This window comes from Pristis pectinata, chromosome 5 (genome assembly GCF_009764475.1).
Source record: "Pristis pectinata isolate sPriPec2 chromosome 5, sPriPec2.1.pri, whole genome shotgun sequence".
Taxonomy (NCBI): domain Eukaryota; kingdom Metazoa; phylum Chordata; class Chondrichthyes; order Rhinopristiformes; family Pristidae; genus Pristis; species Pristis pectinata.
Genome location: NC_067409.1, coordinates 24,194,688 through 24,219,778, shown reverse-complemented (window position 1 = coordinate 24,219,778; position 25,091 = coordinate 24,194,688). Strand labels below are relative to the sequence as shown.

Below are 25,091 nucleotides of genomic sequence, written 5' to 3'. Positions count from 1 at the left end.
CTGTTGGATCTGAGAAGTCTGTCAACAGCACAGAGCAAATGCTGCCTGTCCACAGTCATGGCCCACACTCACTGTGCTGACCAGCGCACAGACCTGAGCTCTGCATCTTAATGCTGAGTGGCCACACTGGTTGCCCTGGCCCACTTAACACCAACCCTTACAGATCACCTCTCCATACCAAGCCATGAGTGATTCATTCATGGAGGAACATCAGCAGGATGGCAGGGATTTACACCAGGTTCCCAGGACAGCACTGTAGAGGGCAGGGGCCCACACCAAGTTCCAGACTCAACAGTGAGCAGCCTGAGCATTCACCAGAATGCTGCCTGGATTAGAGAGTATTAGCAATAAGGAGAGGTTGGACAAACTTGAGTTGTTTTCCCTGAAGCATCAGAGGCTGAGGAGACACCTGATAGAAGTTTATAAAATTATGAGAGGCATAGATGTACCCCAGCATAGAAAAGTCAAAAACTAGAAGGCATAGCTTTAAGGTGAAAGGGAGATAGTTGAAAGGAGAGGCGTAGGGCAGGTTTTTTTTTTACAGTGGTGGGTGCCTGGAAGATGCTGCCAGGGATGGTAGTAGAAGCAGACACGATAGAGGAGTTTAAGGCATTCAGACAGGCACACGAACATGCAGGGAATGGAGGGATATGGATCATGTGCAGGCAGATTGGTTTAGTTTAAATTTGGCATCATGATCAGCACAGACATAGTTGGGTGAAGGGCTTGTTCCTGTGCTCTATTGTTCCATGTTTTTTTAAAAATCAAGTTTGGGTGTATGAATCTGTGAATGCTTGAACTCCCAGGATAAAGAGGGCTATAACAAATAAGCACTCTGCAGGGTAACACAAGTAGAGTGCCAGTGTACAATGAGTACGCAGGTAACAGGGGAAAGCATGGTAAGGAAAACAACAATGTATGTACAAAGTCCCTTAAACACAGCAATACATTCTGAGGTATTCCACAGTTAACAAATCAAAATTTGAAACCAAGCAACATACATTGATAGCAAAATGTTGATCAAAAAGGAAAGAAAGATAAAGACTCATGATGGGATTTCCAGAACTTGGCACTTGGCAACTTTAAGAGTGAAGTGATTAAATTTGGGGATGATCAAGTTGCAGAATTAGAACAGTGTAAATGCTTCAGGATGGTTGCAGAATGTAGGAGAAAATACCACTCATGGAGGGATTTGATAACAAGGTTGAAAATTTTCAACCTGAACTACTTTTTGGCTCTAAACCAATGCATGGCACAAAGGAAAGGTGTGTGGGATGAACAGGACTATGTTTAAATTAGGGGATCTGGGCACACAACAGCCTCAAATTTACAGTGGAATGCCAACCAAAATTTCAATACAAGAGTCAAGATGAGAGCTAACACATGGGGATGAGAGTTTCAGCAGCAGATGTATTTAGAACAGATCTGGCAGCTCAAAACTGGGCATCCATGAGCAGTAGCAAACCATATGCAGCAGCAGAACTATATGTACCCTCATGGCCTGCATATCCCTCACTCCATCATCACAATCAAGCCAGGGATCAATAACGAATTCAGACAGGCATACAAGGAGCAGCACCATCTGTACCTAGAAGTGGAATGCCAACCTGGTGAAGCTGCAATAGAGGATATTAGATACACCAAAGACTGAGAGACCAGACAACATGCTGGATGGCGAAATTAAGATCAATGTTCCTGTCCAGCCAAGTTGTTGCCTTACAGTTATAACACTAACTGACAATTTGCAAAATTGCTCAGTTATGTCCTGCTCATCACAAGCTGGACAAATCCAAAATAACTAGTCATTCCACTCACAAATATCAGCAAAGTGATGGAAAGTGTCTACTGACAATCAAGCAACCCTTTTCACCAATAATCTGCTCACTGAAGCCCAGTTTGTGTTTCGCCTGGATCACTCAGCTCCACATCTCATCTCAGCCTGAATTCCAAAGATGAGGTCAGAGTAAGTGCCTTTGATGTGTAGGGCGCATGTGACTGAATGTGGCATCACGAAACCAGGTGATATTGAAATCAACAGGCATCAAGGGAGAACATTCACATCACTGGAATTGCAGCCATACAAAGATGATTGTGATTACTGGGGATCAAGCTGCCCAACCCCAGGACATCACTGCAAGAGTTCCTTGGGATGGTCAGCTGATTCAACAATCACCTTCCCTTCCTTACTACTTAAGCAGCGATGTTTGCATTCACAATTCCTCAACAAACGATGCAGTCCATGCCTGTAATTGGCATGAAATGACAATTTCCTCTATTAAGGCTTAGGTTGGTGTACAGCATGGAACAAACACTGAACAAACCTGCTAGGCAATGACGAGCGAGAGTCTACCTACCTGCTCTTGATATTTTATAGTATTATTATCCCTCACTATCAACATCCTGACAGTCACCATTCATTTTGTCCAAGTTATACAGCACAGAAACAGGCCCTTCAGTGCAACTCGTCCATGCCGATCAAGGTGTCTACTTGAGCTAGACCCATATGCAAGCATTTGGCCAATATCCCTCTCAACCTTTCCTATCTATGTACCTGACCAAATACCTTTTAAGTGTTGCTATTGTACCAGCCTCTGCCACTTCCTCTCGCATCTTGTTCCAAATACCCACCACCCTCTAAGTGAAAAACTTGCCTCCCAGGTATATTTAAATCTTTGCCCTCTCACCTTAAACCTATGCCCTCTAATTTTAGACTCATCTACTGTGGGGAAAAGACTGAGCATCCACTTTACCTCTACCCCTCGTGATTTTATCAACCTCTATCAGGCCACCCGTCTGCCTCCTTCACTCCAGGGAAAAAGTTCCAGCCTATCCAGTCTGTCCTTCTAACTCAAGCCCTCCAGTCCTGGCAACACCCTTGTGAATCTTTTCAGCACTGTTTCGAGCTTAATCACATTATTCCTGTAGCATGGTGACCAGAACTGCACACAATATTTCAGGTGTGATCTCACCAATGTCTTGTATATCTATAACATGACATCTCAACTCTTGTACTCAACAGAAATTCATAAATTCACAGAAATAATATGGCAACAAGAGCAGATCAGAGACAGGATATACTGTGGCAATGAATTACCTCCTGACACCCCAAAATCTTTCCACAGAACATCACAGGAGCCTAATGGAATACACTCCATATCCCCAAATGAATCCACTTCTAACAACATTCAAAAAGCTAAACGTCATTCAGGACAAAGTAGCCCACTTGATTGGCATCCCATCCACTGCTCCAGACATTTACCCATTCCATCATCAACACATCTTGTAGCTGTTAGCGTAACGCTATTACAGCGCCAGTGACCTGGGTTCAATTCCGGCCATTGTCTGTAAGGAGTTTGTCCGTTCTCCTCGTGTCTGTGTGGGTTTCCTCCGGGTGCTCCGGTTTCCTCCCACATTCCAAAGACGTACAGGTTAGGAAGTTGTGGGCATGCTATGTTGGTGCCGGAAGCGTGGTGACACTTCCAGGCTGACCCCAGAACACTCTGCACAAAAGATGTATTTCACTGTGTGTTTCGATGTGCACGTAACTAATAAAAATAGCTTATCTTGTCTTATATTAAAAAAATGTGCACCAGCACCAAAATGCACTGCGTATACTGCAGTGGCAACTTCAATAGCACCTCCAAAGGACCAGAGCAGCAGACTTCTGGGAAAACTATCATCTCCAGGTTCCCCCTCCAAGTCACACATGATCCTTATTTGGAAATACACTGCTATTCCTTTGTTACTGCTTGGTCTGAACCAACAAATTCCTTAAACTACAGGATTGGGGGAGTACCTTCTTGAGAAGGACGACAGTAGTTTGAAGAAAATGGCTCACCATCATGTTCTCAAGGGCAATTTGGGAAGAGAAATAACTGTTGGCCTTAACAGCAATGCTCACATTCCAAAATAAATTGAAAAGTTAAGCTAATTAGAGCGTTGTGACATGGGTGGACACAGGTTATTATAATGAGAGGGCAAAGGGGGACTATGAAAGTAAATTTAAAAAAAAACACAGGAGGATGAGTAGGCTACTTAGCTCCTCAAGCCTGCACTGGTGTTCAATCTACCATGACCGAATGTGTCCAAAATCAGTGTGCCCACCTTTGCCCCTTCGCACCCAAGTACTTCTGGCTTGCAAAAATATATTGTCAGACTTAAAAGTGATAACTGACCCACCATCAGTTGTCATGTGCACAAAATTCTTCCCAAATTTCTAAAACTCAAAGTGTTTTCTGATTTCATTCCTCAATTTCCTGTCTAAACTTGTTGGACCATACTTCTAAGCTCCTTATCCAGCAGAAACCATTGCTCTTCCTCTTTCATGTACTTGTGTATGTACATTAATGATTTGGATATGAATATAAAAGGTATGATTAGTAAGTTTGCAGGTGACATGAAAATTGGTGATGCTTTGATAGTGAGAAGGATAATCATAGGCTATGGGATGATGTTGATCAGATGGTAAGATGGGCGGAGCAACGGCAGGTGGAATTTAATCCTGATAAGTATATGGTGATGCACTTTGGGAGGCCTAACAAGGGTAGGACGTACACAATGAATGGTCAGGCTTGTTAGGGATTCAGGAGTTATGGAATTATGTGGATATAGCAGGTATTAATTCAAATGAGAACCAGTCTTGATTTAAACCTGTTCTAATGTAAATTGCATGCAGTCATCAGTCTTGAAATTAAAAGGACAGCTTTGTAAACACTACTGTCGACAGAGCACTGATCCACAGCAGCATGCTGGCTGCTCGCTGCTCAGGAGATATGGTTTGTAAAGTGACATGACCATGGGATGTTCTCTTATGCATCAGCCAAACGTAAGACAATGGGGTATGTTAACTGGCCTCCATCCAACCAGGTGTCAGACATCTTCAGTTATTTTGCATCATTGTGACTGAGATCAACAAAGCTTCCAGACCCACACATCAAACATGATCATAGGCAGATCTGCTCTGTCTAATAATTGGGATATTTGTATATTCAGAGGATCTGCTCTCACAACACAAATTTTGGGTGTGTGGATTCTCTGCCCTCAAAAGCTTTCAGAAAATCCATATGAATTATTTTGGCCCAGAAAAGGTGTCTGAACATTCAGAGGCGTCTTGTCAGTTATAGCGTGCTCCTAATGTAAATATCTAATTCAATAGAACCATTTGTCAAACACAAAATATCAAAGTAAACAGTGTCTTGTAGCTATTGAAATTGTGTTGAATCACCTGCTGTTATCTTTGTTCTTATAAACTTGATGTACTTTGAGTTCAGGCTCACTCCACTGAGAAGGTCTCCAAGAGAATACCTGCTTGTCATGATGAAAAAAAGACCTTCATATCTGCCAGCTTCAGTGCTTCCAATGACTCAGTTCACAGTCACACAGGGCCAAGGAATACTGTGGGACCTTAATGTACAAGTCCAAGGAACCCTGAAGGTGGCAGATGAGGTGCTGAAAAAGGTATAGGGTATACTTGCCTTCATCAAATGGTACAGAATGTGAAACACAGAGGTATAAAACATAATTGGCATAACTGGATTACTGTGTGCAGTTCTGGTCACCACACTACAGGAAGGATGTGATTGCACTGGAGAGGAAGCAGAGGTGATTCACCAAGACGTAGTCTGGCATGGAGCATTTCAGTTTTGAGGAGAGATTTGATAGGTTGGGTTTCTTTTTTCTTGGAGTGGAGGAGGCTGGGGCACTTAGATAGGGTGGTTAAAGGAAACTTTTCCCATAAGCACGATAAGAAGTTTACAGGAAATATGAGGAAAAGTTTTTTTCAACCAGAGCATCTGAAATGCACTGCCTCTGTGGGTGGTGGAGAATGGTACCCTAATAACATTTAAGAAATATTAGGATAGGTACTTGAATTGCCAAGACATAGAATCTATGGAACAAGTACTGGTAAATGCGATTGTACATTTGGGTGTTCAATGGTCAGTCTGGACATGGTGGCTGAAAGGCCTGTTTCTATGCTGCATGACTATGACTCTGCCCTGTCAGTTCCATTCAATATTCACACAAGCCAAGCCCTTAATATCCCCATTCATCATAAGAATATTTTCCAAGAATGTTTTTTTTTGGAAGAGTTTACCTCGCCTATCTCCATCAATGGTTCAATGATGTCCACTCCACCATATCCATACTGAAGGTCAGCTTCTGTCAGTTTGTTCTTCTTGATGAACTGTGTGTTGAGATACCTGTGATAACAGAATTTTAAAAACCTTAAGCATGTTGCTCACATAACTATTCCAATTATACAAATCTCTGAAAGTTCAACTTAAAAGGAGTGTTTTCATTTATATTAACATGATTATTTACTTAAAATAGGTGCATGGTGACAATATGTACAAATAGTAATGACACCACTGACAGCGAGATCAATTGTTATGATAAATACAACTGCATGAACTGCGATCTCAGAGATCCACCTGGAGGACAAATTTAGCTCTTGACCTTCAGTTATTCTTGCAATCACAGGGATAAGAAAATTAATAATAAGATACAGTTAAGTTGTACAACAGTGTTGCATGCTGAAGCACTAATAAGCAGAATGCCAGATTTAGAGAATACCATTTCTATCAATTACTTGGCTCAGTTCCCATTGGCACTATAAATACTTAAGGAAAAGGAGGAAAATATTCCACCTGCCAGAGGAGCAGTGGAAATCTTAAACTGGACAACAAGAATGCAACTAGTGCATACATGCTTTCCTTAACACAAAAAAAAACATCCAGGGCACTTCATAGAGAGTTGACATGTTTGGAGTTATTAGGACCCATGTCCGAAATCATGGTCAAAGAGATTGGTTTCAAAGACTGTCTTAAAGGAAGAGAGAAGCAACAAGTTTTCAGGTGATTCCAAAACCTTGAACATTGATTGATGAAAGCTTTGCTGCAAATGGAAGATCTGAGAATGATCAAGTGGCCAGAAATGGATGAATATAGATCTCTTGCAGATCAGGAGAGACAAGGTCACTGAGGGTTATGAAAACAGTAAGGATTTTACAATCGATGTATTCTATTTTTTAAATTATATTTTTGAACTTTTTTTGTTTTAGATCCTAAGTGCTATTGAATGTTTGGGAACATGAAAGATGACAAAAAACATTTCTTGACTACAACCACAGAATCACCTTTGACAGTTTTTAAGTCTGGCAGTAGAGCTTCAATAGCTGCCAAAGTGCTCTGTGAATGCAATTGCTTGTCCATACTGAGGTAGCATCTATACTGCACTGAGCCGAGGCCGTGCTGTGCACCTGGCTCCCAGTGGAAGCAGAGACCATGCTAAAGCAAACAGTGTGGTACTGGCAACCAGACTGATTTTGAGCAACAGAAGATATGCCTTTTAACATGAGCAACCACATTGAATTGGCCACAAAAGCTGAATAAATTCCACGGAGTGACTCACCCAAGGGCCCCTCAATGCCTCAACTGCATTCTCATTGCTCAAAGTATAATGGAATGCTCAACATTGGCTCAGCTGGGCGCAGAAATAATAACATTCAAAAAGCTCAACACCATCCAAGATGGAAGAGATCATTTGAGCAGTTTCTGTTACACTGAACTCAAAATAACCAATAACTGGCTGTTAATTACAGCTACTTGCCTATCATATTTAATACTGTACTTCCAAGGCCCGCAACATCTGTCAAGGGAAAGGATAACGACAGAAGGTAAAGAATAATTGCTTCCAATTTTATACCATCCTGACCGGGATACTTCATAAAACTGTTCGATCGCTGCCTTTGGATCAAAATACTCCAATTTCCTATCAGACACTATTGTTGGAGCATGTACATCACAAAGCCTCTAGCAAGTCAAAAAGATAGACCAGCAGCATTTCAAGTTAACTGGAAATGGACATCAATTGCCACTTAACACCCAAACCAAAAACTAAATGCATGCAAGTTTCCAAATGGAATCAAAAGATTTCAGCTAACAATCTCAAGTGCTTGAGTTTTTGACTTACTAATGCAGATATTAACCTGCAAAGTGAACCACAATGATGTAAGGAAATTCCAATGTTGGTTAATTCAATGTTCAAACATTAAATTTAGTTTACTGTTTAACAAACCAACAAACATTAAATTAACAAAATATATTTTAAGAGCCAGCACATCAAACAAAAAGATAAACCATTCCACAGGGCAGAGTACACAGATTTCCATCTTATTAATTAGAATTACAAAAATTATGTTTTATTATCTAATGAACCACAGCATATTGCTATCCAAAACAAATACAAGCCCCAAAGAAAATATATTTTCTTATAAAGAACAGATTTACCTGTACAAGCAGTCCATATAATCTGCACCTTTACTGTACTCTTCCCAATATTTGTGATACATGGTCAAAATCTTTTCTTCAGAATCCAAAACTTTCTGTAAATAACAGTATAGCAAGAAATATTATTTTAAAGACAAAAGTATTTTGAAAGTAATGGTACAAACTTAAAGATCTTAAAGGCATAAGTCATGTGGATTCATGTGGAGATTTATTCATTGGGCCAAGAATTTACGCACATACATAAAGCTAGCCACACTAAGAAATGAAATGATACTTAAGTTTAGAAATGTAAAGCAGCAAAAAAATTTTTTGTATGTTCATACTTTTAACTAGACTTGTCATTTTGTGGGACATTTCTTCCCCAGGTTAGTTTTATATTTGGAATAATTATCCATTTTAACAGTTTCCTGAATTTATCGCAATTACAAATTGTTCACAGTTACAGATTTTCAGCATGCATTCACCAAAAAAATAAACAGCATAGCTTCCAGTTGGCCAAAACAAAAAAAAATCTACTTATTAGTTTCTGTGGATTAACAAAGGACACTGAAAATGTATTTTTTTTTACATCCATCCAATGTTAAAGACTTCTAAAACTACTTAACATGTTACTGGTTCAATATATTACAATAAATAACAGTGGGCGTAATTTGATCAAGAAACAGTGACATTTTCCATGAAAGTGTTCTTCTGACATAAATCAGTACCAGCAATGATTGTCAATTTTTGTGCTTCATCACTCAAGGATGGGTAAAATGAAGGGAATCATACCAACTGATCCACATTCCGATGAGATCAGCTACTCAACACAATGTGATGGCAAAAGAAACCGGCTAATCTGTATGGTTTGGGATGAAATAGGGCACAATAACAATGTAAATTGAAGAAATGTGAGATGATCATAAAACTACTATTATTTTAAGGTATTCCAAATGTCAAAACCAATTTAAAAGGGAAATTTGTTGAATGCATGCTTTTGAACAAGTCTGGGTGAATTGCAGTTTAAGTACTGACATGTAATTGAATACCTTGATCAAAATCTTAAAATGTCTTATCTGTGAAACACATTTATCTGTGAAACACATTCAACGAGGTTGAATAATTTAGGCTGCCATTTTTTTTAACCATCTTAATAGTTTCCCTTCACTATCTTGTACGACTATTCATAATTATTCATCACCAAAGATTAAATAATACGCAGGGAATTTCAATTCCTTTCTGGCTCCACATTTCAGGTACTAACTGCAGCATATAAAAGTCTATAGTAAATGTCATGGAAGTAAAAGATATACCTTGTATAGAAGCTGGACGTGATTTTCCAGAAAGATTTTTGTTTCTGTGTAGAGTCGCTCTCCCAGAGGTTCTGGGTAGGCCACACACAAAGCGTAAATGTCTCTGAGTGAAATATTAAGGGCCTTTATTAAATCAATAATGGGGGGGGAATATATTAATAAGGGATTAAAATATAACTTTTGAAAGTCTCGAATTCTTTTATGTGTTCAAGCTTAAGTGATGAATAACTTCTAAATGCCGTCATCATGAGAAAATTGTTGAGCTGTTTATTTTTCAGTTTTGGTAATGATATGACTGTGATCATTTGGAAGCATCAGAAGACATCAGAATTTGCTGAAAAAGCAGAATTATAGCCTATCTGAAGATTATTGTGCAACACATATATTAAATTGACACAGATTAAAAGATATTCATGTACAATTATGCTATTTAACCAAAACCAATCTTTGTAAAACAATGGCCAATTAACAAAAGGATAAACAAGTGGTTACAATAATTTCCCATGATAGGGATACATGCACTATAACATATGTATTCACAGCCTTGCCGGTGAAATCAAATGACTCCAAAAATTCTTCCCAATAGAATACATCACAAATTTCTTTTATGGGAACCCCTCCTGTTGATGGAATTGCTAGCTTGATTATGTTTTTTTTAAGGGTTTCCAAACGCATTCGAGTTTGCATCATTTTTCAATAATATAGCAGTCTAAAACCACAAATCTTTCATTTGGCCATCAAGGATACGAAAAGCGGTCATTCCAAGTCGCTCTCTCAACATAATCCAGCATGACAACTGCTCTGATTGTTGTCAGGAGCTTGTTCCATGTTTCATCGAAGTCCACCACACGTGGTTTCAGGGACATTGTATGGCACTTAAAAAGCAAGAGACAAAACTACAATTATTTTTTTGTAATTATAATCTTATTATTTCCTATGATTATCAATTAGCATGCTGGTTTTTGAAACAAAATGGACAACAACTCTGTATTGTTTCAACACCAAACTGTGGATCCCAAAGCACTTCCTTAATAAATATTTACTCTTATGCATAAAGAACAAAAGTGAATATTTCCCAAATATTCAAGAATGATGCACTCATTGATTTCCTATTAATATCAGGAGGAAGAACTTCTAACTGTAGACATCCAACAAATAGATTTCAGTAAAAAATTTTCTCTGTGAAATAATTTATGAACTAAATTTTTTATACAGTCCGTTAATTTATTCTTCTGAACCAGTTAATCTTTGTTCTCAATAATTATGGAATGCATTGCTTGCCAAACCACTGACCAGAGATCTATTTTACCTAAGATTTTAATTATTACATTTTATCAAAGAATTGTAAAAAAAAAAGCTATTATGTTTAAAGGATTATTTCATGTCCTCTATCTGGTTTGTCAAATACAATAATTTCACTGTAATTACTTGGCAAAAAGCATTTTGTTTTAAAAGATATATCAGTGAGTACGTGGCACAATGACACAAAATTCTTAAAAGTTTGTGTTACTTTTATATAACCCAACAGCCATTCATTAAAGGAGATGCTAATTTTTCATAACAGTTGACAAACTGTGATCCCCTCATTCATACAATAAATCTGTAGCTCCATATCCCACTTGAAAGACAATTGACATACAACACAAATTCTAACATTAATACTCTCCTTTAGAGTTCAAACTGAACAAGGAACCCAAAGCACTGGAATATTAATGAACATCAAGGATTACGGTGTGAGTCAGCTATTGCAAGGATGAACTCTGTAATTTAATATTGGGAACATGTGAAAAACACATTAACATCTGCAGTTTAAGACAGACACTGGCGACACCTCTAGAATTCATTGTCCCATCCAAAAGGATCAACGTCTCATCCTTGTAAATGTGACAATCCTGCATGAAGCAAGCTTGGGCGGTCTCAGTTTATTGCTTGAAACCTTTGTAATTCAGCACTATGAAGCAATTGCAGAAAAATTAAAAGGGTAACTGGTGTGGGGATTAAAAATAACAACTTATTGTATTAGCAAGCAATTTTTTGTTATCTGAGTGGGGTAATGGAATAGAATAGCTGGGTCTGGTTTTGCTACACCACTATAACAGTTCTTCCATGAGAGGGCATTAATGAAAGTAATGTTTAAAATGGGCCAATTCTACCTCATTATTCTATGAGCTCCGGCAGCAGCAGTTTAAAGGGAAGGTTAAAAAAAACTTAATTGTGACATATAAAATTATTTTACATCTCCAAACCTGTGTAAGAAAATTTACATTCAACATAGATTCTAACATGAATATTCTCCTTTAAAGTTCCACAGTTAACAGGCTGGCATTAATAGCATTATATCCTCCAAACAGAATGCTGTAGATCACATGAAGAGAAATGAACCGGCATGGAATAGAAGAGTGGAGAGGTTTTGTTGGTGCTGCATTAAATGCCAGTTAGGCCACAGGTCACGTACCATGTAGAATTTTGGTCAACACATTGCTAGAAGGAGGGGCCAGAGGAAATTCACAAGAATGTTGCCAAAGATAGAAATATGGTTCTGAAGAAACTTTGAATAGTCAAAGGTGAGCGCAGAAAACTGAGCAAGTACATAAAAGTGCATGGATGGCAAGGGGGCAGGGAAGAGGTGGTTCTAAAGGTTGGAATGGAGGCAGGAGGATGCAGTGGGGGCAGGGAATGAGGGGTACCAGAGGGGGAGGAATCGTGGCAGAAGGGTGGCGGGGTGCAGAGGCAGCAGGGAAGAGGGGGGACACTGAAGGGATGGGGATCGTGGGGAGGGGGAAGGTGGATGAAGGGCCAAATGGGGTGGTGGAAAAGGGGCGGGGAAGCTGATAAATTGGGAAGGAAATAACATGCGGAATGGGCTAATGCGGGTAAAGGAACAACCGCGGGGGGGGGGGGGCGAACAGGGGAAGCCGTGCCCGAGGGAGGGGCTGAGGATGCGTCCCGGGGTTCCAGGAGTGAAATCATTTCCCCTGTGGCGGGTCCGACCAGGCCTCTCTTCACCTTCCCTCAGGCCCCGCTTCGCCCCGAGCGGCCCTCACGCACGGGCCGAGGGGACAGGCCCGGAGCCTGCGACGGGAGACAGCGCCGGGGGCCCCCGCTTCCCCACCCTGCCCCCGTCACCCTGAGTCACCGTTAGAGCCGCGCCGGCAGGCCGCGGCGTCCCCGGCCGGCCGCTCCAAGCCGGCAGCCGACTGACAAGAGGCCGGCTGAGAAAGCCGGGCCTGCCGCCGGCCTCGGCCTTACCCTCGGATCGGCCTCCGCTGTAGAGCTGGAGCAGGATCGCCGGCGCCGCAGCGGCCGTTTCGCTTCGCCTCCCCTGGGCTGGGCAGCGCTGAGCGGCGTGTGTACGGCGGCTGCGGCGCTCAAAGTGCGAGCGAGCGACCCCTGCCCGCCTGCGGATCCGGATCACTCACCGCCAGCGCACTCACTCACTCCGACTCCAGTCTGGCACATTAACTCCAGAAACACTGTTCCCAAATCACTTTCTCATTCACACCGATTACAAATCACTGCTCACGCAGACTGACTCCAGATCACTCAGTCATGAACACCCATCCACACCGTCTCCCAATCGACTGTTCACTCACACACTGACTCCATTATTCCAGATCAACCTTGACTCAAACACAATAACTCCATATCATTCATTCACACTTTAATGGTCCTCCCAGTTAGCAACCTGCAAATTCTTGGTCAACATCACTTCAAAAATCTATGAATCTGACTGCTTACAAGTACACAAGCAAAAGCTTTGTTGGAATACCACAGTTGCGAGTTGCTCTTCAAGTCACATACCATCCAGACGAAAAAATAAATTAGGAATACTTCATGGTATCTGGGTGAAAATCTTAAAACTCTCTGTCCAGCAACATCTTGGGGATTACCTTCAAGGTTCGGGAGTCTCAAGAACAATTGGTGATGGACAATGGAAATTGACCTTGCCAGAAATGCTCACATCTCTCAAATGGGTTTGAAAAATTGTATTTAAGTTCATATCGGGTAACCAAGGTCCCAGCTGTATTATTTTTAACTGCAGGTGGTTGCAGCAAAAAAAAATCTGAAGAGATTCATGATTGCTGTTCATTTGAATGGTAGAAGGACAGAACAGTCATTTTTAAAAAATTTTCTAGTTGTATCACTGACAAGGCCAGCATTTATTGCTGACCCTAATTGTCACTTTTTTGAACTGCTGCAGTCCTTCTGGTGAAGGTGCTCACACAATGCCATTGGTTTGTGAGTTGCAGGATTTACACCCAGTGACAAAGGAACAATGATATCTTGTCATGTTAGAACGATGTGTGACTTGGAGACAAAACTGCTGGCGGTCTCCTTTATCCTTCTGCAAGTTAGAGATCATGGGTTTATGTTTTAAAGTATCAATAAGTGTAAAATTCCCCAGGAAATTCTGAGCAAGTATGTTATCATTTATATGAAATAATAGCTTATTCTTTCAAAATTCTTAAATGCGCATATGCAGTTCTTGTTTCTCAGCAGAGATGGTATTACATTGAGCCAATTGAGCCATGATAGGCCAAATGATCTCCTTCCATGCTACATTCATTCCATGATTCTGTAATTTTATAAGCTCATCAATGCATTAACCCTAGTGCAGACCAGCAACAGTGAGATCATTTCCATGATCGGAACAGACACTTTGTGCCTGTAAACAATGGAACAGTAAAGTATGGGAAGGACCGAAAAGGCAAGGTCCATAATTTTTTTGAAAACTTCCAGTGTCACTAAGATCCATAGTTTAAAGATAACCTGAGAGGTTCAGCGAGTTCAGGCTTTTCTCTTTGGAGTGACAGAGAATGGGAGGTGACTTGATAGAGGTGTATAAGATCATAAGAGGCAATAGACAGAGTGGACAGCCAGCACCTTTTCCCCAAGGCAGCAAAGGCCAATACTACAGGTCATCCATTTCAGGTGCATGGAGGAAAGTTCAGGGGAGATGTCAGAGGTCAGTTTATTTTTTTTTTTACACAGAGAGTGGTGGGTGCCTGGAATTCACTGCTGGGGGTAGTGGTAGAGGCCAATACAATAAGGTAATTTAAAAGACTCTTAGATAGGCACATGGATGAAAGAAAAATAGAGGCCTATGGGAGGTGAAGGAGAGAGGGGGATAGACTGAATGTGGATAAGATTTATGTAGGTCGGCACAATGTTGTGGGCCAAAGGGCCCATACTGTGCTGTATTGTTCTATAATCTATATCCTGTGAATTCAGCTGTCTTCAATTGTAAGATTTTCTTGAGGACCAAGACAGGACCTGAATGAGCTATAAATGCTGCTGTGCCTGTTCAAGTACTGGGTTTAAGTTCAGGAATCATCTTATCTCAGCCTTTGCCTAATGTCAGGGTAGAGTAGAAATTTGGGACGAAATACACAGATTAAGTCGAAACTGTAATTACTGGCCTACTGAAGGATTTCTTCCCCAGAAAAGTTTGGAGTTAAACCAAGATTATCAGATTGACCTCTTCCATTTATACATGATTTTCATAGTTGAGTTTAAAATTCAAGCAGTTCCATAAAATGAAACATCCCTTTCCTTTTGTTCTATGTAGATTTAAAATATATTCTTTATTTTGACAGTGAGTGTCAATGGCATGAATAGATGCACTAGAAAAGGAATGCAGGCCAAGAATGGCAGGGAGCTGCATTAATATGCATCGTGAGGAACACAAAAAAAACACATTTAGATAACAGCATATCATTATTCTATCATATTTGTTTTCTTCACAGGGCAGGTACAATTGACCTTAAATTTTGGCATAGTTCCAACTTGTTCTTGAAACCCCAAAGCATAATATTGCAGTTGATGTAAACCTGAAATAATAAAAGAAAACGATGGAAATACTCAGCATCTGTGGAGAGAGAAAAAGAGGTTAATATTTCAAGTTGATGACTTTTCATCAAAACTGAGAAAAGTCAAAGATGAAACAAGTTTCAAGTTGCAGGGAAAGTGGGCAGAGCATCGAGAACCAAAGAGAATTCCTGTGATAGAATGGAAGGCAGTCAAAACAGAGTTCCTGTCTTGGTCCAAGTTAAATAAGATATTTGCACACTTACTTATTCTGCTTCTCAGCATTCCAAATTCCTTCAACCTGCTTTACCCCAGAAAGAAAACAAGTGATAAGGATGAATTTTTCCCATCAGAACTTCTGAAATTCTCTATCCTGGAGAGTTGTAACGATCAAGTCATTGAATATATTGAGAGCTGAGGAAGATAGATTCTTAGACTCTAGTTGAGATAAACGTTTTGGAGAAAAGGCAGGGAAGTGGAGTTGAGGTCAAAATCATCAGTACTAATCTTATTAAATGGTGAAGCTGACCTACTCACACTCCAATTTCTACAGTTTAAAACTATACTCTCAGAAATTATCCTTAAGAAAAATAGACAAAAAACAGTGAATACACACCAGAAAACCTGGGAACATTTCTTGGCTGCTGACCATGCAGAATGGTGCACGACCAGACCTCTTTGGGTATATCAAATGATTGGCCCAAATTCAGTTAAATTAGTGTACAGGTGCAGGCTTTTCAGGTGCCGTGGCTGCAAACTCTCTGGAGACCCCATCATTTCATTGATAACCAAAGATTCTGTGTCAAAGCCAGAGAGTTCCCAGGTGTGCACACACCAGTCAACATCTGCAGAGAAAATGGTTACCTCTTTAAGTAGAATTTTTCTTCAGAATCAATAAGAGTGTTAAAATGTTAATTGAAAAGCAAATAAGCTACAATTAGAAATGTAACTCTGAAATAAAAACAAATAATGCTGGGGATACTCAGCACATTGGCAGCAACTGTGGGGAGAGAATCAGAGTTAATGTTTCTGGTCAATAACTCTTAATCAGAACTAATGAATCTATCAATTAAAGTGCACAAGAACCAAATTTCCTTTGGTTGACTGCAATGAATCAAGTTTTGATAGTATAAAGATGTAGCCAAATTCTGGTGATCCTGAGACATGGGTCATTTGATCACAATGCAAAGACAGATGTGTACCTTCAAGAAATGAATGCAACATGTATTGTGGATCCCACATTTCCAGTCAGTGACAAACCTACCTTACTCACATCCCACACATGGAACTTGATGCAAGAAGTCCCAAATAATCAAAACATAACTGAAAATTAGGTATTCAAAAAAAAGGAGAATTGTGATTTTTTAAAACAGAATTATAGGAGGACAGGTCCAGGAACTAAATATTTTTGTATTTGTCATTTTCAAGAGAGATAGGAAGCGAAAGCATTTGTAGTAGATTAAGATTTTATTGAAGCCTTGCATGTAGGAGCATCTCAGTGTTCTGTATTGAAACAAGATCTATGGAAGCAGTGCTTTGAAATTAGAGGGAAAATGATAAAATTTTAGTTGTGTGTTATAAACTACATTATAGCAGAGATGGAAAAATGCATTTGTTTGCAGTTGGTTAAGAGAGATAAGAAAGCAGCAATAATATTCAATAAATACAACAGTTCCAAGACAGACTGATGTAAAGGTAATGCATGTGATCAAAGTGAGAAGTTATTTCTAAAATGTTTCCAGGCTTGTTAAAAACATTCATTTTTATTTCCAGGCAGGAATGTGAACAAGAGCTCAATGATTAGCAGTGGGAAATCTTCAAATATGAGATGGATAGAGTGCAATATAAATATATCTTTATGATATAAAATGGGTTGTGTCAAAGAAAGTAAATCCATTGATAGGACATTGAACCTCAAGTTTAAAACAACTGCCAACATATTAAAGGAATTTCCGACTGAAGGTTATGAATTTGTTTCCATGACCCTTTCAGACAGGGACTTCAGTCATTTTGCAAAACAAAAATCTGTCCTGCTTCTTTTTGATGATTATCACCCCTTGCACCACAACTAAACAGTTGCTCTATTAAGTCTCCCGAGAACAACCCCAGGTTTTCTCTTCTCTCCACAGATTTGAGGTCCCATGTTCTCTGTGAAATGAAAAGGAGACTGGAAGAGAATATAAAACAAAATGATTCTTTTTCTCTCTGCAGCCACTTCATTTAAGACCCTATAATGCAGGCCATCAGGAGACTTTTCTGGCTTTAGCCAATAAATTTGCCTTATAATTTTATTCTCATGAAGACATTTTTTAAGAATTTCCCTGTTCCCAATAACTCTTTGAATGTTAGTGGGATGTTTTTTTAAATACCTTTTACTATGAAGATCAATCTCAAGTAACAATTTAGAATGTCTTTTCTCATTATTTGTTCCACATTCTGAAGGACCAATGTTTACTTGAGCTTCTCTCTTCCTTTTTTTATACCTGTAGAAGCTCTTAATCTCTGTTTTTAATGTTATTTCTGATTTTAGTCTGTCTTCTTGCTCTTTTTAATTTTTTTGAGTCATCCTTTGCTGGTTTCTAAAAATTTCCCAATTTTCCAGACTGCCACTAACCTTTGCAACATTGTATGTCTTTTTTCCAATTTAATAGCATCCTTAACTTTCACAGTTATCCATGGATGTTACATCAATCTCAGAAAGCCTTTCCTTCTTTTTGGAATATACTTTTTATGAAATTATGAAATATCTCCTTTGTGCCTGCGACTGCTGGTCTTTCATCTTACACTTTAATCTATTTTCCCAATCTGCTTTTGTCCTCGTATCATTATAATGCCTTTATTTAATTAGGAGACAAGTTTCAGATGCAAGTTTTTCCACTCTTAAGCTGAATCTGAAACCTACCATGCTCTGACTGCAAATTATAGTTCCATCTCTAACCTACCTTTCCTGCTCAATGTCTGTGAATATAATGTTACCATGCTAAGAAAGGGAACTACTCTGTCCTTCATCGTATCAGTCCTGTTGGGAGTGTATTATTGCAAGAATGAAAGGAGGTCCCAGTGCTAAGCTCTGGGCTGCATCAATTCCAAGCGTCTGATCGTTGCCCATTTATCATAATTCTTTAAGATCTGGGGGCATACACAAGGTGCAGGGCAAGTGTATATTACCCAATAATCACTTAAAAAAAATTCATGCACAATGTTCCACAACTCCCTGTATGAACCTTTTCTACTGTGTTTCTAAGCCTATCACAGCAATGAAACATGTCTTAACATCATCACAAATAACAATGCATGTATCTTGAGTTGTGACACACCCTTTTTTAGAAATATTTTTTTCTTAGTCACACGTACATTGAAACACACAGTGAAATGTGTCTTTTTGTGTTAACAACCAACACAGTCTGGAAATGTGCTGGGGGCAGCCTGCAAGTGTTGCCACACTTCTGGTGTCAACATGGCGTGCCCACAACTTCCTAACCCATACGTCTTTTGGAATGTGGGAGGAAAGCGGAGCACCCGGAGGAAACCCACACAGTCACAGGGAGAAGGTACAAACTCTTTACAGACAGCGGCGGAATTGAGCCCAAGTCGCAAGTGTGTCAAAGCACTATCACACTTCAATCCCCTTTAAATAAGCAAATTTCATTGTGGGGCAGTCAAGTGCTCAATAAAGCACATTAGTTCAAAAAAAAATTGCAACTTTCGAGCAATTCATCTAATATCAACTTTTTGAAGAGGTGAACAATGATGATAAACTTTCATACAATATTCTGATTCTGAAGATGCTTCACAAGAGAATTCTTATAAAATTTAGGTTTGCAGAAGTGTGATTTTAAAGCTGGTTGAAGGATGAACATCAAGGGGAGTAGGCAGGAAGCTGAATTTTGTCAAGTTTTGGAGAGGCACACACATGCATCCTTAAACTACTCAGATTAACCTGTGCACGTTAATATAATCCCATAGGAAATATATTTTCAGGTGATTATTGGGTGATGTACACTGATTTGTCCTCCACCTTATGTTTCTCCCCAGAAATCTAAGAATTATGATAAATGGGCAGTGATCAGATTCTCGGAATTAATGTAGCCCAGAGCTTAATGCTGGGACCTCCTTTCTTTCTATCAATAATACAGTCCCAACAAGATTAATGGTATGAAAGACACAGGAGTCCACTTCCACAGGAGCACACTTGTCATTGAATTGAAAGTTCACTCTCTTCACTATCAACATGGCATCACTGCTGAATGAACTATTCTCATATGATTTTCAAGTAACCCAAGGCTCTGGTTGTGAAAAATCCAGGGAAATAAGAAATGTATCGGACATCCTTCTTCTTGCACTTGCTCCATGCTTCAATACATCATGGTTGATCTACACCTCAAGTATACTTTGTAGCCTGCTCCCCTTGTTCTCTGATTACTTTAATCTCCAAAAGTCTTTCACCACAGCATAGTATACATTCAGAGAACACCCACAGCCCCTGGGGTGGAGAAATTAAGTATTTATAATTATCAATGAATAGAACATAGAACAGTACAGCACAGGAACGGGCCCATTGGCCCACAATGTTGTGCTGAACTAATTAAACTAGTAATTAAATGCATAACTAAACTAATCCCTTCTGATTACACAATATCCATAACCCTCCATTCTCTGCATATTCATGTGCCTAAGGGCATCTTAAGCTCCTCTGTCATATTTGCCTCCACTACTACCCCTGGCAGCACATTCCAGGCACCCACCACTCGCGGCATAAAAAAACTTGCCCCACACACCTCCTTTGAACTTACTCCCTCTCACCTTAAATGCATATACTCCAGTATTAGACATTTTGACCCTGGGAAAAAGAAACTTGCTGTCTACTCTACCTATGCCTCTCATAATCTTATAAACTTCTGTCAGGTCTCCCATGAGCCTCCACCACTCCAGAGAAAACAACCCAAGTCTGTCCAATCTCTCCTGATAGCACATACCCTCTAATCCAGGCAGCATCCTGGTAAACCTCTTCTGCACCCTCTCCAAAGCCTCCACATCCTTCCTATAATGGGGCAACCAGAAATGAATGCAATACTCCAGATACGTCCCAACCAGAGTCTTATAAAGCTGCAACATAACTTCCCAACTCTTGAATTCAATGCTTCAACAAATAAAGGCCAGCATGACATCCACCTTCTTTACCACCCTATCAACTATACAGCCATTTTCATTGTGCAAGCCAATTCTGAATCCAAACAGCCAAGTCACCTTGGATCCCATGCATCTTAATCTTCTGGACGAGCCTATCATGAAGTTAAACATCTTCCTAAAATCCATGTCGTTAACATCCACAGCTCTACCTTCATCATCTCCTCGAAAAACTCAATCAAGTTACTAAATGCAAAGAAATTTTCTCCTCCTTTCAGTGCTAAATGACAAGCAGTGCTAAATGACAAGCATCAGAAGCTGTGCCCCCAAGTTCTAAACTCACTAGCTGGAGAGAAAAACCTATTAATATTGATAGAAATCTTATTTCCTTTCATACGATTTTCTCATTCTTCCACATTCCAATGAGAGTAGACCAAACCTTCTCAATCTATTTTCAGAGGAAAACCACACAGGAATAACCCTGGTGAATGCTAGACTGACTCCAAGGCACATGTATCCTCACTGAGTACAGAGACAAAAACTGCACAATTTCAACAAGATCCCACGACCAGCCACGTTTTCTCCTCCCCATCCTTTCTGGCTTCCATGGTGACCACTCCCTCTGTGACTCACTGGTGGGTCATCCCTCACCACCTACCCCTCCCTGATCCTGGCACTTTCCCCTGCAACCGCAGGAACTTGTTCTTACACCTCATCCCTCACCTCCATCCAGCGACTGGAAACAGCCCTTCCAGGTGAGGCAAAGATTCACATGCACCTCCTCCAACCTCATATACTGCATTTGGTGTTCCCGGTGTGGCCTCCTCTACTTTGGCAAAACCAAGCGCAAAGTATGCGACCAATTCACAGACCACCAGCGCTCTGCCCTCAGTTGCCATCCTGAGCTCCCAGTTGCATGCCATTTCAATTCCACTTCTCATTCCCACACTGACCTGTCCATTCTCAACCTTCTCCACTGCCAGGGTGAGGCCCAATGCAAACTAGAGGAACAACATCCAATCCAGATGAAGGGTCTCGACCTGAAATGTCAGCTGTCCATTTCCATCCATAGATGCTGCCTGACTCGCTGAGTTTCTCCAGCACTTTGTGTGTTGCTGCACTTCATATTCTGCCTGGGTAACCTAAAACCCAATGGTACGAACAATGAATTTTCCAATTTCAGGTAACCCTCACCTCCGGTTTCCCTTCCAACCACCCCCACCACCACCACCAACTCTCCCTCCTTCTGATTCTCCTCTAGTCCCCCTATTTTGTCCCCTTTCTGATACCACCCTCACCCCACCCAGCTTACCGTCACCCATTTTTGTCCCCCTCTTCCTCCCGGTTCCATCCACCTACTACCCACACAGTTCACCCACCTTCTCTCTCCTCCCCCACCCTGGTGCTGGTTCTCCATGCCTTCCACCTCTCCTTCAATGGTTCCCATTATCATCTTCCTTACTTATCAGATTGCAGCACTAGTAGCCTTTATGTTCCTGCTTATCACCCTTCAGCAGCTGTCTCCACCTTCACCCTTCCCTCCTGGCTCCACCTTCCTCTTTTTTTCTCTGCCTCCATCTATCACCCACCTGCTTCTGTCTCCCAAGTCCGACCTACCCACTCCCCTACCTGGCTCAGTCTGCCTGTCTTCCTTCAACACCCCCTCGGTTCTCCACCTCTGGCCCATGTCTCACCTCTCCCCCTCTATTCTTCAGACTGGCCATCTCTCCTCTCCACTTAGTTGTTTTCCAGAGTTTCAACCAAAAACATCGACAATTCCTTTCCCCCCCCACAGATGCTGCTCAAACCTCTGAGTTTCTCCAACAGATTGTTTGTTGCTCCAGATTCCAGCATTTGCAATCTCTTGTGTCTCCATTACTTAGAAGAATCTCTGTTAATGGTTGTGTAATGAAGGAGTTCCTAAAAATTGGTGTAATTCGAAGCATTGACATTTTGACATCTGTTGAACCCAAATAATTGGGAAATCCTCCTATTTCGTAAGGACCATACTCTTGGGCATCCATCTGAGACCAGAGGTGAAGTATATAAACATGGGTCCTGACCTTTGATATGGCTGAAGTGGGTTGAATGGTCAACTGGCTGACCTTGAACTCAAGACTTCAATTGCTCTGTGGAATGAGCCGATGGCATAAATGTTCAATGTTACAATGATCTTGTTTGTCACTTCATGTAATGCTTCTTGCTGGACTCAGCTGAAGATCTTTCTGCAGCAATGGACACAGATCACTTGGGACATTCTACTGATAGAATACAATGATGGTACGTTATCTCCAGTGTTGCTTGATCGGTCTTCCTTTTCCTGCAGCCTCCTCCTTCAGCATATAATTAATCATACACATGTGAGAACTCCATTTTGCAAAGTATTAAGTTGTTGTGAATGTAATTTCCTTCATCAAGGAGGATGAGAGGTGACTTGATAGAGGTATACAAGATGATAAAAGGTATAGATTGAGTGGACAGTCAGAGACTTTTTCCCAGGGCGAAAATGGCTGACACAAGGGGGCATAATTTTATGGTGATTGGTGGAAGATATAAGGGGGATGTCAGAGGTAAGTTTTTTTTACACAGAGAGTGGTGGGTGCTTGGTACGCACTGCCGGCAGTGGTTGTGAGGGGCAGATACGTTAGGGACATTTAAAAGACTCCTAGATAGATACATAGACACATGAATGATAGAGAAATGGAGGGCTATGTGAGAGGGAAGGGTTAGATAGATATTACAGCAGGATACAACATCATGGGCTGAAGGGCCTGTACTGTGCTATAATGTTCTATGTTTTATGTTCTAAAGCAGATCTTCAGATTGATGTAAATATCTGTTGTAATCTCAATGTAGGAACTGGAAACACTGAAGCAAAACTCAGCATAATTCCAAGAAACTATTAACAGCTTAGTCATCACGGAACATCTACCTTACAGATATTCATTTTGAAAGGCAGGTTAGAAAACAGAAATAGTGGGGCTCTTTACTTTTGTATCTGCACTCTTTCTTTGGGCAGTTCTTCAAGTCACCCTCCCTTCTGTCAGAATTTATGAAGTGCAAATTAGGGAGGAAACCCAGATGATCTGGATCTTCCCAAAATATTTCCCTTCCCTGATATGTGATATTCTTCTCCTTCACTTTCTTTGGAAACTGGAATTTCAAGCTCCTGATGATTCTGTCAGATGCTTGCCAGCTTTTAAATTTGTCACATCACAATGATTGCTATTTTTAGTCACTGTAGCACTATACATCCTGAAGCACTGTCCAGTACTATACCCCTTCCATAGTTGAAGCTTGTTCTTATTGTGCTTCGCTTGCCTGGAGCTTTCTACACTATAACAGTGATATAGATTTGGGCAATAGATTACAACTTCATGGATACATCAGATGTAATTCTTGCACAGCACAATTAACTGTGTGATAAATAGCACAATCCCTTGTATGTTCAAAATATTTTATCAGAAACAATCTTTGATTTTTACAACACTGTAAGCTAACACTCTATCTCCTAGGTCCTTGAACATGCTCTAGCCTCAGAAATTTGTATCCATATTAATTAAAACTTCTTCTTTGAATCCCCCAAAATGGATTTCTACCCTGTCACAGTACGAAGACTGCTCAAAGTCACTCACAGCATTCCTAACCTGGGCTGAACATCTGACCAGAACCCTGCTTGCCACTTAGAGCTGTGGCCGCAATGTGTGTCAATTGGAAACCTTGGTAAACCTGCAGAATTCCTGACCGAGTTTGGAAGGCTGATCATGTGGTAGACAACAAGCCATTTGCTGATAATCACATGCACACTGCAGCAAAACTTCCTTTGTTTCATGCATGATTGATGTGGAAACTCATGGTGATGTTTCTCAGCCATGTCCCTTTTCTACAGAATGCAATGTGGTTTTATTGCCATCCTGATCCAACCTCCAAAAAAGGGCATGGGTGAGAATCATCACCAGATAAAAAATGGGAACTTGAAAATTTTTTGAAATATTTAAAATATTAGCCATCTTCTGTCTTCAGGTAATCGTCTGTCCAAAATTCCTTTGCCTTTTTGGCTATTATTTTAAGCAAATATATGGATAATAAAATTCACTTCCTACTCCCCACTCCCACCACAGAGAATTCCAGATTGAGCTAAAGACCCCAGGAAGAGCCAGAGTCTTACTCAGTCAGAAGTTTCCAGTTGGACTGAAAAATCTCAGGTGACTTGCATCATTGAATGGTTGGAGCCAATCTCAATACAAAGGCCAGGAGATTTCCCCTATATTGCGAGCATATCCTTTTTTGTCAGGAGATCAAAGTTATACAAAGATAACCTTTCGATGTTGTCAATTATTTTCTTTGAGGAACCAAGTAAATTCCAGAAAATGCCAACCGGGAGGTGAAACTGCCAACTGGGAGGTCAGAAGTTCTGGCCTGTTATGATGACGAAAGTAATCCATCACTCTTTTGTCTTCTCTGCTTGAACACACTTTCCCACTCCAACAGATATCTGTCCACAAATGTCTGCCTGGATGCTATTGCATTCAGCTGATCCCACTCTTTTCTATCCAGTTATAATCAATGTCTTCTC

The 25,091-nt window shown here is 40.5% G+C and overlaps 1 protein-coding gene across 6 annotated transcripts in view; it reads right to left on the bottom strand.

Annotated features, from left to right (window-relative positions):
* cul2 (cullin 2) overlaps nt 1–13,165 on the bottom strand; it is a 51,029-nt gene extending 37,864 nt beyond the window's left edge. Inside the window, exons 1-5 of one of the 6 annotated variants that reach the window (XM_052015800.1) lie at nt 12,830–13,165; nt 10,328–10,455; nt 9,581–9,683; nt 8,289–8,383; nt 6,095–6,200 (exon numbers count right to left, since the gene is read on the bottom strand). In XM_052015800.1, the coding sequence (XP_051871760.1) occupies nt 6,095–6,200; nt 8,289–8,383; nt 9,581–9,683; nt 10,328–10,446 (423 nt within the window). In that variant the 5' untranslated portion in view covers nt 10,447–10,455; nt 12,830–13,165. Of the gene's footprint in view, nt 1–6,094; nt 6,201–8,288; nt 8,384–9,580; nt 9,684–10,327; nt 10,456–12,716 lie in introns of all 6 variants that reach the window. The other 5 variants (XM_052015795.1, XM_052015794.1, XM_052015796.1 and 2 more) reach the window with 5 other exon arrangements.
* Nucleotides 13,166–25,091: the final 11,926 nt, after the last annotated feature.